Raw genomic sequence first — 15,452 nt, 5'->3', positions numbered from 1 at the left:
ACACTCAAAATGTATGTGTATCATTTACAATAAATAAGGACCCTTAAACGAAAAGATTATAACTATGTTTAAATAAAAAGTGTGTAATATGATTGCATGTTATATTTAATTTGATCAACAAATAACCTCACTGTTATAAAAACAATCTATATGTGCATCTTTAGCAAGCATAATTTTCGAGAATGTAAATATATTTTCTAAGCCGTTTTAAAGACCCATGGAGAGTTGCTTCTGTAAACATTTCTTCGATTGTGTTTATGTACAATTCTAATTCCTGTTCCTGTTGTGGTTTTTTTTATCGGATTGTATTTCCTCCATCCATTAACAAAGAAGCACCCGTAATACTGTCAGCACCAGAAGAACATAGAAATACAGCTAGTTCTGCTATCTGAAATAACAATTGTTATACTGTCAGCACCAGAAGAATACAGAAATACAGCTAGTTCTGCAATCTGAAATAACAATTGTTATACTGTCAGCACCAGAAGAACATAGAAATACAGCTAGTTCTGCAATCTGAAATAACAATTGTTATACTGTCAGCACCAGAAGAACACAGAAATACAGCTAGTTCTGCTATCTGAAATAACAATTGTTATACTGTCAAAACCAGAAGAACACAGAAAAACAGCTAGTTTTGAAATCTGAAATAACAATTGTTATACTGTCAAAACCAGAAGAACACAGAAATACAGCTAGTTCTGAAATCTGAAATAACAATTGTTATACTGTCAGCACCAGAAGAACATAGAAATACAGCTAGTTCTGAAATCTGAAATTACAATTGTTATACTGTCAGCACCAGAAGAACATAGAAATACAGCTAGTTCTGAAATCTGAAATAACAATTGTTGTACTGTCAGCAACAGAAGAATACAGAAATACAGCTAGTTCTGCTATCTGAAATAACAATTGTTATACTGTCAGCACCAGAAGAACATAGAAATACAGCTAGTTCTGAAATCTGAAATTACAATTGTTATACTGTCAGCACCAGAAGAACATAGAAATACAGCTAGTTCTGAAATCTGAAATAACAATTGTTGTACTGTCAGCAACAGAAGAATACAGAAATACAGCTAGTTCTGCTATCTGAAATAACAATTGTTATACTGTCAGCACCAGAAGAACATAGAAATACAGCTAGTTCTGCTATCTGAAATAACAATTGTTGTACTGTCAGCAACAGAAGAATACAGAAATACAGCTAGTTCTGCTATCTGAAATAACAATTGTTGTACTGTCAGCACCAGAAGAACACAGAAATAAAGCTAGTTCTGCTATCTGAAATAACAATTGTTATACTGTCAGCACCAGAAGAACATAGAAATACAGCTAGTTCTGAAATCTGAAATAACAATTGTTATACTCTACATCAGCACCAGAAGAACACAGAAATAAAGCTAGTTCTGAAATCTGAAATAACAATTGTTATACTCTACATCAGCACCAGAAGAACACAGAAATAAAGCTAGTTCTGCTATCTGAAATAACAATTGTTGTACTGTCAGCAACAGAAGAATACAGAAATACAGCTAGTTCTGCTATCTGAAATAACAATTGTTGTACTGTCAGCAACAGAAGAATACAGAAATACAGCTAGTTCTGCTATCTGAAATAACAATTGTTATACTGTCAGCACCAGAAGAACATAGAAATACAGCTAGTTCTGAAATCTGAAATAACAATTGTTATACTCTACATCAGCACCAGAAGAACACAGAAATAAAGCTAGTTCTGAAATCTAAAATAACAATTGTTATACTGTCAGCACCAGAAGAATACAGAAAAACAGCTAGTTTTGAAATCTGAAATAACAATTGTTATACTGTCAGAACCAGAAGAACATAGAAATACAGCTAGTTCTGCTATCTGAAATAACAATTGTTATACTGTCAGAACCAGAAGAACACAGAAATACAGCTAGTTCTGCTATCTGAAATAACAATTGTTATACTGTCAGCACCAGAAGAATACAGAAAAACAGCTAGTTTTGAAATCTGAAATAACAATTGTTGTACTGTCAGCACCAGAAGAACACAGAAATACAGCTAGTTCTGAAATCTGAAATAACAATTGTTGTACTGTCAGCACCAGAAGAATACAGAAAAACAGCTAGTTTTGAAATCTGAAATAACAATTGTTGTACTGTCAGCACCAGAAGAACACAGAAATACAGCTAGTTTTGAAATCTGAAATAACAATTGTTGTACTGTCAGCACCAGAAGAACACAGAAATACAGCTAGTTCTGAAATCTGAAATAACAATTGTTATACTGTCAGCACCAGAAGAACACAGAAATACAGCTAGTTCTGAAATCTGAAATAACAATTGTTATACTGTCAGCACCAGAGGATCATAGAAATACAGCTAGTTCTGAAATCTGAAATAACAATTGTTATACTGTCAGCACCAGAAGAACACAGAAATACAGCTAGTTCTGAAATCTAAAATAACAATTGTTATACTGTCAGCACCAGAAGAATACAGAAAAACAGCTAGTTTTGAAATCTGAAATAACAATTGTTATACTGTCAGCACCAGAGGATCATAGAAATACAGCTAGTTCTGCTATATGAAATAACAATTGTTGTACTGTCAGAACCAGAAGAACACAGAAATACAGCTAGTTCTGAAATCTGAAATAACAATTGTTATACTGTCAGCACCAGAAGAATACAGAAAAACAGCTAGTTTTGAAATCTGAAATAACAATTGTTGTACTGTCAGCACCAGAAGAACACAGAAATACAGCTAGTTTTGAAATCTGAAATAACAATTGTTATACTGTCAGCACCAGAAGAATACAGAAAAACAGCTAGTTTTGAAATCTGAAATAACAATTGTTATACTGTCAGAACCAGAAGAACATAGAAATACAGCTAGTTCTGCTATCTGAAATAACAATTGTTGTACTGTCAGAACCAGAAGAACACAGAAATACAGCTAGTTCTGCTATCTGAAATAACAATTGTTATACTGTCAGCACCAGAAGAATACAGAAAAACAGCTAGTTTTGAAATCTGAAATAACAATTGTTATACTGTCAGCACCAGAAGAATACAGAAAAACAGCTAGTTTTGAAATCTGAAATAACAATTGTTATACTGTCAGAACCAGAAGAACATAGAAATACAGCTAGTTCTGCAATCTGAAATAACAATTGTTGTACTGTCAGCACCAGAAGAACACAGAAAAACAGCTAGTTCTGCTATCTGAAATAACAATTGTTATACTGTCAGCACCAGAAGAACACAGAAATACAACTAGTTCTGCTATCTTAAATAACAATTGTTATACTGTCAGCAGCAGAAGAACATAGAAATACAGCTAGTTCTGCAATCTGAAATAACAATTGTTGTACTGTCAGCACCAGAAGAACACAGAAATACAACTAGTTCTGCAATCTAAAATAACAATTGTTATACTGTCAGCAGCAGAAGAACACAGAAATACAGCTAGTTCTGAAATCTAAAATAACAATTGTTATACTGTCAGCACCAGAAGAATACAGAAAAACAGCTAGTTTTGAAATCTGAAATAACAATTGTTATACTGTCAGAACCAGAAGAACATAGAAATACAGCTAGTTCTGCTATCTGAAATAACAATTGTTATACTGTCAGCACCAGAAGAATACAGAAAAACAGCTAGTTTTGAAATCTGAAATAACAATTGTTGTACTGTCAGAACCAGAAGAACATAGAAATACAGCTAGTTCTGCTATCTGAAATAACAATTGTTGTACTGTCAGCACCAGAAGAACACAGAAATACAACTAGTTCTGCTATCTGAAATAACAATTGTTATACTGTCAGCAGCAGAAGAACATAGAAATACAGCTAGTTCTGCAATCTGAAATAACATTTGTTGTACTGTCAGAACCAGAAGAACATAGAAATACAGCTACTTCTGAAATCTGAAATAACAATTGTTATACTGTCAGCACCAGAAGAACATAGAAATACAGCTAGTTCTGAAATCTGAAATAACAATTGTTATACTGTCAGCACCAGAAGAATACAGAAAAACAGCTAGTTTTGAAATCTGAAATAACAATTGTTATACTGTCAGCACCAGAAGAACATAGAAATACAGCTAGTTCTGAAATCTGAAATAACAATTGTTATACTGTCAGCACCAGAAGAACATAGAAATACAACTAGTTCTGAAATCTGTTTGATAATGATTCTTGTCGAGTGTGTGCACAATCTAGAGAAGATTTAGAACACATGTTTATTAATTGTGTCAATCTGTCACAATTCATTGATTTTCTGAAAGATTTTTAATAATTTTATGTGTTATATTTATGATGACTTTGTACATATGCTTGATGTTGATAAAGCGATGCTTATTGGTTTTTTTAAGAGAAGTATTCATATTTTATTTTTATTTCGCTTATTTTATTATGAGTATAGTATATTTATTATCTATAAAAGAAGAAATTTCATATTGTTGAATCCTCAAGCTAATTAATAAACTCAATTTATTAGACCATTTCTCATACCACATCTTCCTATATCTAGCTAAAATAAGAAATCTTTCTCTTCTTTTTTTTTTATCGTCAAAAGACAGAAAATCAGATCAATGTTAGCATATATCTGATATTTTGTTGAAATTTTACTTAAAAAATTATGAAGTTTGAAATAGAATTAATAATAAGGCAAAAGTGTCTAAATAAATCAAGTTCAGTCAACTGTATAGGTCTTTCCCTGTCTACAGTATGTACATGAGTACCTATATAACTTACCTGCTCTATGGTTACTGGTTTCTGGGTCGGATGAGCTGTTTTGAATATTTCAGTCTGAAATACAAAATTGTAGTACGTATTTAAGTTCTTTGGTCATAAATTGTAATTACAATATTGGTATAGATGTCGTTTCAGTGTCTAGTATATCCTTTATTGAATCTGGTATCGATGGCGTCAACTTAAGCGATATCCTTCATCATAAATTAGTTCAGTCGAAAACACCTCCTTATTTTAAAGATCAGTCTGTACTAATACTTTCAGATACCCATACCAAACAAATTGCAACTAAAATTTTCAATTACAAACTTGCAGGATTTCTTTATTGACTACTTCAAGTCTAATCTCAAGATTGTACCTGTGCTAGTTCGCAGTTCACATATAATCCGACTGGCCACGTTATTACCGGAGACATCAACATTGTCAATAACACTTCCTTGCGAAATTTGTTATCAAAAGGTCCGAAATATCGTGAGCCTAAAACCATACGTGGGAAATACTACTTCAAAATATTGATGGATTCAATCGAGGAGCATGCCAGGCAATGGAATAATTGCGAGAAAGAAGACGTAGATTCTCTTTTCGAATTGATTTAGGCTGTGAGGTCGTTGATACATCAGAATGGGATTAGCAATACTCATGCTACGTCAATCTTAAAGACTCAAACTATAACAATTGTCCTACCTGTCCATAACAAATATGTTGTTGTCCCCGCAGATGAAGCCCCCAAACAATATCGTGTATGTGTGTAAATATCATTACATAAACTACTTTATAAATGAATTAGGTATTTACAATTCACTTGGAAACTCAAAATAATATCCACTCACGATACTTAACAAAAAGTCCTATTTTCCTTTGGAATTAAAAACAAAGATGAACAAAAAAGTAAAATCACAAAAAAAACTGAACACCGAGGAAAATTCAAAACGGAAAGTCCGTAATCAAATGGCAAAATCAAATGACAAAACGCATCAAACGAATGGACAACAACGACTGAATCTTCAATCACTGTATAGGATACCTCAACTACAAAAGTGTCCATACAAACAACGGTATATTGCTGGTTCTTCCAAGTGCTTCACGAAACCTTTTTCTAAATTATTAACATCTATTTTTTCAGCAATCAAAGATTGGCTTCAAAGTAATTGTGAAACTGCATATTCTAGAGGTGGCGTGAATCAGATGTGGATACTTAATATATTCAAAGATATTTTTAGAGTACATACAATTCTAAGACTCTCTCATCTTGCAATAGTATTGAAACATTTGACTTTTCTACACTTTACACTAGTGTTCCCCATTCCAAACTAAAAGACAAATCATCGAACTAGAGATAAAGGATACTACAGATACAGTTTAGTCTGATTCATATCTTGACTTACATCTAGAAATTGACAATGAGGGTCGGTTCAAAACAAACTTCATGTCAAAAGAAAAGATATCAGCTTCCTAATTTTAAACTTTCCATTTCTATGTAGAAACATTCCAGCAGCACTGGCATACGGAATATATATCTCCCAATTGATACGATATTCCCGGGCTTGTATTTCCTATCCTGATTTCCTTGATAGAGGGTTGCTGCTTACAAGGTAGCTATCTAACCTAAAGTTCTAAATGTTAAAGTTGAAATCATTTCTTCATAAATTTTCGTTAACGCCATCACACGTTGGTTGACCGATATGGAATATCCGTTTCACAGATGATATCGGGTACGTCGTAACTACAATCCCCTTCACTTTTCACAGCGAATGTGTCCTACCGAATTAGAATATTTACCGGGTTTGTAATATTAACATGAGCAACACTATGGGTGCCACATGTGGATCAGGATCTGCTTACCCTTCCGGAGCACCTGTATCCATCGCTCTAGACCACCAGCCCACCTAGACTGAACTAATAATTCGTCTGATACGGTCACAGGAATAATGAGTTTGACAAGTGACAACTCTGCGAAAGATTCATCTTCACGACTGAAAACACATTTTATATTCTAAATATCAGAAAAACAATGTTAAATCTACAAATATGTGGAAGCAAATATCAATAAAAATGTAAATAAAAAAGTACTTACCATTGCTGCATCAAAGCTAAGGTTATGCTGTTGCGCATATGATCTTATCTGATTATGAAAAACTAGAAAAAGAAAATAAACGTACAATCAATCTTCTTTCTATACTGTTATACTTCAAATGTACTCCAGACAATATTTTTGCTGTTTTCACCTACATTTAGCGAAACAAAATGTCTTCTGCAAAAATAGAATCAAACATGCGGGTGCGGGAATTCTCGCTACATTGAAGACCCATTGATGGACTTCGGCTGTTGTCTTCTCTATGGTCGGAATGTTGTCGCGTTGACACATTCGCCATTTCCTTTCTCAAATTTATGTATAACTTTTAAAATAACAATCAGCATTGCTTTGATAATGCTAAAACCGAAATATATTTTGTTACATAAAGGCGTTACCAATATGACTAAATCTGCAGCAAGTGATTACTCTAAAATAACCATTTGTTCGGTACTGGCTTTCATCGATACTTTTCACATGTTTTTAGTTATCTTTGATAAACAATGCACTCAAACATTAAGACTGACAATGATGTCAACAAAGTTTTATTTAACTGTGTAATTTACTCACTTGGGGCATCGGCATATCCGGGACATATGGCATTGCATGTCACCCCATGTGGAGCTGCTTCTAATGCTACACCCTAAAATATGCGATACATAACATTTTAACCTTTTGTATGGCAGTTTTTTGGCAAATCTTAAAAAAAATAGAGATTCCAAGCGAGGAAAAAGAAAACAACACGACATAATAACAAGCAGAATAGGTGAACAAGTACAAAAAACGCATAAACGAAAAAGGACAGATTGAGCAACACAAAAACTCTAAAACCGGGGCGTGGATGCAGTTCTTCCGGCAGGTTAAGCATAGAGTCTCCCTTCATAATAGATGCCATGCATAGGGTTATATATAATTACTCATGAGGTACCAGAACTATAATTTACTACCGCCAGACGCGCGTTTCGTCTACATAAGACTAATCAGTGACGCTCATATCAAAATATTTATAAAGTCAAACAAGAACAAAGTTGAAGAGCATTGAGGATCCAAAATTCCAAAAAGTTATGCCAAAATTTATACGGCTAAGGTAATCTGTGATGTCGAATGAACAATCTGTGAAATGATCTATTGGTGTCGACGAGTGGACCATATTAATGTTGTGGTGATCTACTACAGATAATCTATGACGATCAATCACGGTATTTTTAACACTATAAAAGGGGGTCAATTTGAATGCTTTATTCAACAACCAATAACACCCATGTAAGCAGCTACTATCTATCAAGGAAACGATTAAAGCGAACATACAAATTTGAAAAATATATATTACATACGTATTATACGCTGCTTTAATTTTGCTACACGGAAACTAAAAGTTCACAATGGGAGAGTTTTAATCATATCTTTTGTCGAAAAGGTAATTTCTAACAATTATCCCTCATTGTCAGTTTCTAAAAAGTAAAATCACAAAAATACTGAACTCAGAGGAAAATCAATTCGGAAAGTCCATAATCACATGGCAAAATCAAATAACAAAACGCATCGAAAACGAATGGACAAGAACTGTCATATTCCTGACTTGGTACAGGCATTTTCAAATGTCGAAAATGGTGGATTAAACCTGGTTCTATAGCGCTCACCCTCTCACTTTAATAACAGTCTCATCAAATTCCGTTATATTTACATGATGCGTAAAATAAACAGTCACAATTAATAAAATAGTCAAAATATGGGTACATCAGTCATCATCGTATAACAATTTTAAAAGGGGACAATTTAACAGAACACAAAAACATCTTCTATCTACGAACACATTAATTGATTTGAGGTGTCTGACGTCAGAAAATTTTTATACGTCACATAAATTTGTCGTTCAATGTGCATACAAACAGTTTTAAAATTTAAATAGGCAATGTAAGCATACAGGGTTAAAAAATCTAAAGTATGTAAGAATAAATTATAGAAATAGACCGAGATTCAAACTAGTCCAAAAGTTATAGGTAGAATTTATGACAATCCAAAAATAGTTAATTCCACTACGCGATTGAATGATTTTGACGTTTGTGGTTCAACGTATATAATAATTCATAATAGAAATATATCATGACATATAATAGACCAATATAATACTGACGGGATCTTTTAAAGTACAGAGTCACGTAATAAGAACAAAAGAAATACAAAAAGTCGCTTATACAAAACAAACCACTAAAAAATGAAAGCCAATACAAACACATTGACGAGATGTATAAGTACCGAGCCACGTCAAACTGATATCACATAAATCCATTCAACAGTAAAAGTTATACCAATAATAGAACAAAGACAAATGAAAGAATAATAAAACATGTTGTTAAGATGATAAACGTAAGTCTAGACGTGGATCAGATTTTACTGTAATTGTGGTATCTTGTATTTGAGTTTAAAGGAATAGATGCAATCAGCTTTGTAAACAAATTTAGATTTTTTATATACATGTGAGGAACGTGAGGTTGAATAATAATAAAACTTTGTATCTTCGTTAGAAGCTCATGTATGGCGTCTGTTACAAGGCGTTAAGAAGGGTTGGTTTTCATGTGAAAGCTGGTTGTCTTTGAAAAACACGTTCAAAATACGTAATAAATATGTTGTCAATAAAAAAAAAGATTAATGATGACTTCAGTTTCAGACAGAGCTACATAGATGTTAGTTTAGTCAGATTTGTGTATACAATGTATGAAGTGCGTCTTCTTAAAACAATGAATATGAACATCGTATCTGCTTTGGTCTTTTCAAACAATTATATTTGACAATTTCGTTCTTTCTTGCTTAATTAATAAATCTTGAGGAAAACTAGATATAAAAGAAAAGTCAAATAAACATATACTGTAGCTTTAGTCAAATAAAAATAGTTACTTAAAAACCAAGAGTACTGCTGATTCAAACTTTTGTCATAACCATCGGTACAAAAATAGGAAGCAGGATATATCAACCGGAGACCAAATGGTATTAAGGCCATCGTACTGCCTTCTATAAAAAGAAAAACCCGTAGCATATATGATGCTGTTAAAGGTCCTGACATAACAGACAAGATGTAAAACAATTCAAAAGAGAAAACTAACGACCTTTTTCTGAAATAAACGGAAATCACATGATAAATTGATAGAAGACGTCGGTAAATAATCTTTGCCGTGCTGACGTTTTTCATAACTAGTGTTACAGTTTGATAACATTATTGCATACGGTTGTACAAACCTTTGTCATCCCAATAAGACCAGCTTTTGCTGCACTATAAGGAGCCTTTTCAGGAGAACTTATTACACCCATCTGTGAAGACATATTGATTATCCTTCCCCAACCTTAAAAGAAAAGGGAAAACTTTTCTACTTTGACCTATAATGGTTAACTTTTACAAATGTTTACTTAAATGGAGAGTTTTCTCGGTGGCACTCATACCACATCTTCTTTTGACAATAACATATCTTTTACATGTCTGTTTGTTTTGTTCACACATTGTTGTCAACTAAACTATAATGGAATTGCACGCGACATAAGAAAATGCCTGTACAAAATGAGGAATATGGTAGTTGTTATCCATTCGTTTGATGTGTTGAGCTTGTGTTTTTGCCATTTAATTTCGAACTTACCGTTTCAAATTTTCGTCGTACATTTGTCGTAATTTGGTATTTTGTTATTTTATTTTTTACAAGAGTTGTATTTTAGTGTTATTAAAATACAGGAATGTTTTGTGATGATATGATCGCGCCTATTCCTTTTACAGTGAAATTCTATTATTTACCTGTTTACTGCGTATTGCAAGTGTTCGTGTTTCGTACACACTTTTCCAAAAGTATCTAGAAACAAACAACGAGGAAGGTTAAAATATGTCCTCAAAAATAATGACACAAAAAAGAAACGGGAGAGAGAGAGAGTTGTGTTTGCTTTTAATCAACACACCTTTTCGCTTCATATCAGCAACAAATTCTTTAATTAACAGAAATGGCGCAGTCATCGTTATCCCAATCATCATGTCCCATTTATCTTTCGGATAATCTTCTATAGGAGCAGTATACTGTATACCTATAATAAATAATATTAAAGCAGGTTACCAGGTTATACGCAGATGGAACTGCTACCCCCTCCCCCCTCCACCATTTCTTCAATGAAAATTGTATTTCAAATTGAAGGGCAGATTTTCAATTCCCTATATTAGATTGCAATATTCATTACCTTTCTCATACTATTAAAGCACTACATGGTTTCTTGGCACAGGCACTTGTCTAAAAAAAAATCCCCTAGATACCTATATGCCGTTATAAAACAAGTGTTTTATTAAGGTATATAGGAATTTTTTTCTGGGACAAGTGCCTGTGTTTCTTGGAGAATTATAAATGGATTATGACTGCAATTTTAGACAGCAATACTGTTTTGATAGGGCATTGTATTATCTTCCTGGTTGAAATATAAAATAAATTGTATACCATTAACTCAGACAATCATTTAATACTATAAACATTTCAGAATCACTTACAATTTAACAGAATTTTGAAGTTTAATGAACACCCTAATTATATACTACAATTTTAAGCATCGTCACATAACTTTCATCTTGGTACAATATTTCATTTAAAGATGGTAAATGAATGTCGAATCCTATTCCAAATCGCCATGAGCAATTATGTTGCCACCCGCATAAGATCTACATGATCAATTATACTATGGATAACGGTGCTTCGGGAAAAGTCTAATTATGAATATAAATTACAGGTTTAAGTAAACGTCAAGTAAAATTTGTAATGAAACATAAGAAATATCACAGAAAAATTAAGTTCTATAAACCAAAAAAAGTTCCAAAGTTATGTGGCACACAAAAAGAATGTAAATTAAAATTCTATGAAAAAAATACTTTTTGTGTATAATATATAATATTGCTTAATTTTGAGAAACCTTTTCAAGTGAAAATATATTTCAGATTTGAGCGTTAGAATGCACTTTCTATATATGTGCTGCGTCGGATCGACCTTATGCAAATAAATATCAATACATGTTACAAATGTATCCTCTAATAAATAAATTTGGTGTGTTTACTGTCTTCTGATTGGTTAAAATTATTAGTTTTATTTTCAATGTTGTCAATTTTGATGGCGACACGCCCACTCTGGCGTTGTGTATTCATACGCCAACATGTGTGTACGTTGTTATTGTTAATATAAACAATATAAAAAGTTCTTTGAGCCTTATTTTTGATAGAAATTTATTTATAATGAATGGCAATAATTTATTTTGATTTTATTGAACCATAAATCTAATTGTTGACTCTTCACAGTTTACATAATCCGCTTCGCGAATTATTCAATGTGAAGAGTCAAAAATTAGTTTTATGGTTCAATAAATTGAAAATAGATGATAGACATTCATTAATTGTGTTGATAAAATCTCAAGGGGAAGTCTGTACTTTTAGAACATTGATTTGTTATAAGAACCCTACAAAACAGACCAACGGTCCTCTTTCGTTAATTTTGTAAATTGAATGTACCAAAATCGTTTAACATCTTTTATATCTACATGTTAACGTACATTTGCATAAGGTCGATTTCTATTATGATGACATACTTACCAGCATTATTAACGAGAATATCAATTCCGTCAGGATATAATTTTTTCACGGCTTTACAAAATTCGGATATCTCGTCCGTTTTAAGTAAATCACATGGTACATAATTTACTTTGATTGTTGGATATTGTCTGGAACAAAAGTTCAAGATAAATCAAGGGTTATATTTATTGACCATTCCATACCCAATAATTCATATTATTGCATAGCAATATAATATTTCCCATAGAAAGTAATTAAAACTAAGCGTGCAATAAATTCCATTATTCCATATGGTTATTATTTTAGTAGGTTTCTCAATATGAATTGAATTTTGAATTAAAAAGCATATTCACCTGAGAAAGTGTTATTCACAGCGCTAAACGTCACGCGCTTTTACATGCAACGTTATGGTAAAATATTTCATGTAAAATTTGTTTTGGTATATGTTTGTCATCAAATTCATTTTCATTTCTCGGAATATGGAATAAAACAATTACTGTCTTTTGTTTCGGTAAATATGGGGTTTAATTGACTTTTGAAAAACTGATATTCACTTCGACCGTCGGCCTCAGTGAATATCAGTTTTTCAAAAGTCAATAAAACCGCATATTTACCTCATCAACGACAAATTTTAGTTTAAACCAATTTTTACTTTCAAATATTAAATTGCTATACAATAAAAAGGTTACTGCATGAATATTGGGGAATATGTGTGCATTGAAAATCATCAGTTCATTTAGTAATGACGTAAATTTACATCTTCGATTATAAATTGTGATTTTTTTTTCATCCTCGCCTTTATCATCAAGCAGATTTGAACAATTGTATTCAACGACAGAACTCCGTATAAACAGTAGAATTACAATTGCCTTCGAGTAAAATTATTCCTGGACCAAAATTTCCATAGCATCAAGTAATAATATACATTATATCAGTAAATTACTTTTTAAATTCTTTCACGAGATTATCGATAATTGCTTGTTCTCCAAGTCCAGTCAAAATGATATGGCATCCTCTTGCCGCAAAATGATGAGCTACTCCTAATCCTATACCACTGGTGGAACCCGTAACAACAGCTGCTTTGTTCTCCATGATTCAGTTTAGAAGACACTGTTCACAAAAATGCTGAAATGAATTTAGATGAGACTGGTGTAATTGCTTCGAGGGACTTATATATCTAAACCTGTCTGATTATAGGTGGCCATAGATTAGACTAATGACTTGCTTAAATTTAGATCGAAATCGGTGTAATTGGAGCATAGACCGAGTAGAGATGTATTTCAGTTGATTTTATTTCCTTAAATTCATGTTTGGTGATGATGTAGTTTATCTTTCATTTTTCTTATTCAATCAACTGTAATGAAATGAATTCCATGCTTCTTTTTGTAAATTCATTTGGGTGTAAAAGCATTGACCAGTGTTGAAGCGCTTCATTCTTAAAATATGCGCACTGTGAAGAATATAACGAAAGATGTAATATTTCTTAGAAAGTATATCCAAAAGTAAAAACAAGCACAATCACAGTTAAGCAACTTACCTAGATATATGGTTACACATACACAGGTATGCATACATATATGATGTGTTATATCTCTATCCACATAAACACGTATACTATATCTATGTCAAAATAATGTATGAACCTCTGTCAGTTTAGGCTATCTGATTGATTTCGTTAATTTAAGCTGTACAGCCTTCAAATTTTCAAGTTTTACGAAATATAATCGTTGTCGATCTTTATAGAGGGTTGCTACTCACAAGGAAGCTATTAAACCAATAGTTCCAAATGGGGATGTTTGAATCATCTCTTCGTAAATTTTACGGACGACATCACGAGTGAGTTAACTGCTACGAAATACCCGTTTCACAGATGAATCTGACATGTTCCTTATGTCGTAGCTACAATCCTGTTCCTTTTCACCAATATGACCTACCGAATTATACTATTTACCGGCTTTGAATTAATATGAGTAACACGACGGGTGCCACATGTGGAACAGAATCCGCCTTCCAGACTGCACCTGAGCCTCAATCCAAGTTTTTAGTGGGGTTCGTGTTGCTTATTCTTTAGTTTTCTATGTTGGGACTTGTTTATGGGGTGGTGTCGCCTTACCGGATAGCACGAACGGGCGCCTAACGGACGAAAATACAAGTTGTCCATTGATAAAATTGTTATCCTTTGGGAGTCCGTTGATTGCTGACCAAATAAAACGGACGCGTAACGAATGCATAACGAACACACACAGGATATGCAACGTGCGAGAAACGGAAACGTACCGGACAGAACGAATGTCGAACGTTCATCCAAAGGATGAGTACCGCATTAAACGGACACTGGAAGCGTACCGGATAAAACGGATGGACAAGATATACGGAAAATTAAAGGCGACAATAATCGCAAAAATATTTAAAAAAGTTTCTGTGTAACTGGTTTTGATTTGTTCTTCAAAATGCCGCCAAAGGGTAGTGTCTGGCCAGTATTGAGAACTGATTGATAGTGATGACGTGCAATGACTGAGATCGATTATGAATAATAAGCATTCATGACACCCAAGACATCTAAATACCAATAATTGGCATTTCTGACGCAAAATTTTCAATTGGCATTTATCCGTTTCAGATCCGCTCACCATCCGTTTTATCCGTTATACGTATGGTAGAAATCCGTTTCATATTCGTTCAACATCCGTTAAACCTATTAAACATCCGGTAGAAATACGTTGGTGAATTTGTATACCAGACCTCCAACGTATGTATAAATGACAAGTACCGGATACAAAACGGAAACGAAATGGACGAGTACCATACAAAACGGACGCCTACGAACGTAAGTTTTGAACATGCTCAACATTTTGCAACGGACAGAACGGACGTCGACGGATAAAGCGTACTCTAAACGGACATGAAACGGATAAGAACGGACGTCAAACGGACATGAACGGATTGAAAAAAATATCCGTTCGGCATCCGTTCGAGCTATCCGTTAAAGTGTGACCGAGGCTTTAAACGTCCTTTCAAATTTTTGAACATGTTCAAAAATTTCCAACCGGCGGACAGA

The 15,452-nt window shown here is 33.2% G+C and overlaps 1 protein-coding gene across 2 annotated transcripts in view; it reads right to left on the bottom strand.

Moving 5' to 3' along the window:
- Window positions 1-69: 69 nt before the first annotated feature.
- LOC134712664 (D-beta-hydroxybutyrate dehydrogenase-like) overlaps window positions 70-15,452 on the bottom strand; it is an 18,860-nt gene continuing 3,477 nt past the window's right edge. Inside the window, exons 1-9 of one of the 2 annotated variants that reach the window (XM_063574414.1) lie at window positions 13,932-14,031; window positions 13,338-13,519; window positions 12,416-12,543; window positions 10,756-10,878; window positions 10,054-10,157; window positions 7,390-7,462; window positions 6,823-6,884; window positions 4,752-4,805; window positions 70-388 (exon numbers count right to left, since the gene is read on the bottom strand). In XM_063574414.1, coding sequence (XP_063430484.1) covers window positions 296-388; window positions 4,752-4,805; window positions 6,823-6,884; window positions 7,390-7,462; window positions 10,054-10,157; window positions 10,756-10,878; window positions 12,416-12,543; window positions 13,338-13,486 — 786 coding nt within the window. In that variant the 5' untranslated portion in view covers window positions 13,487-13,519; window positions 13,932-14,031 and the 3' untranslated portion in view covers window positions 70-295. Of the gene's footprint in view, window positions 389-4,751; window positions 4,806-6,822; window positions 6,885-7,389; window positions 7,463-10,053; window positions 10,158-10,755; window positions 10,879-12,415; window positions 12,544-13,337; window positions 13,520-13,931; window positions 14,032-15,452 lie in introns of those variants that run through there. The other variant, XM_063574412.1, reaches the window with a different exon arrangement.

This window comes from Mytilus trossulus, chromosome 3 (genome assembly GCF_036588685.1).
Source record: "Mytilus trossulus isolate FHL-02 chromosome 3, PNRI_Mtr1.1.1.hap1, whole genome shotgun sequence".
NCBI classification, from domain to species: domain Eukaryota; kingdom Metazoa; phylum Mollusca; class Bivalvia; order Mytilida; family Mytilidae; genus Mytilus; species Mytilus trossulus.
The sequence above is the reverse complement of the archived record's forward strand: the minus strand, read 5'-3'. Positions and strand labels throughout refer to the sequence as shown.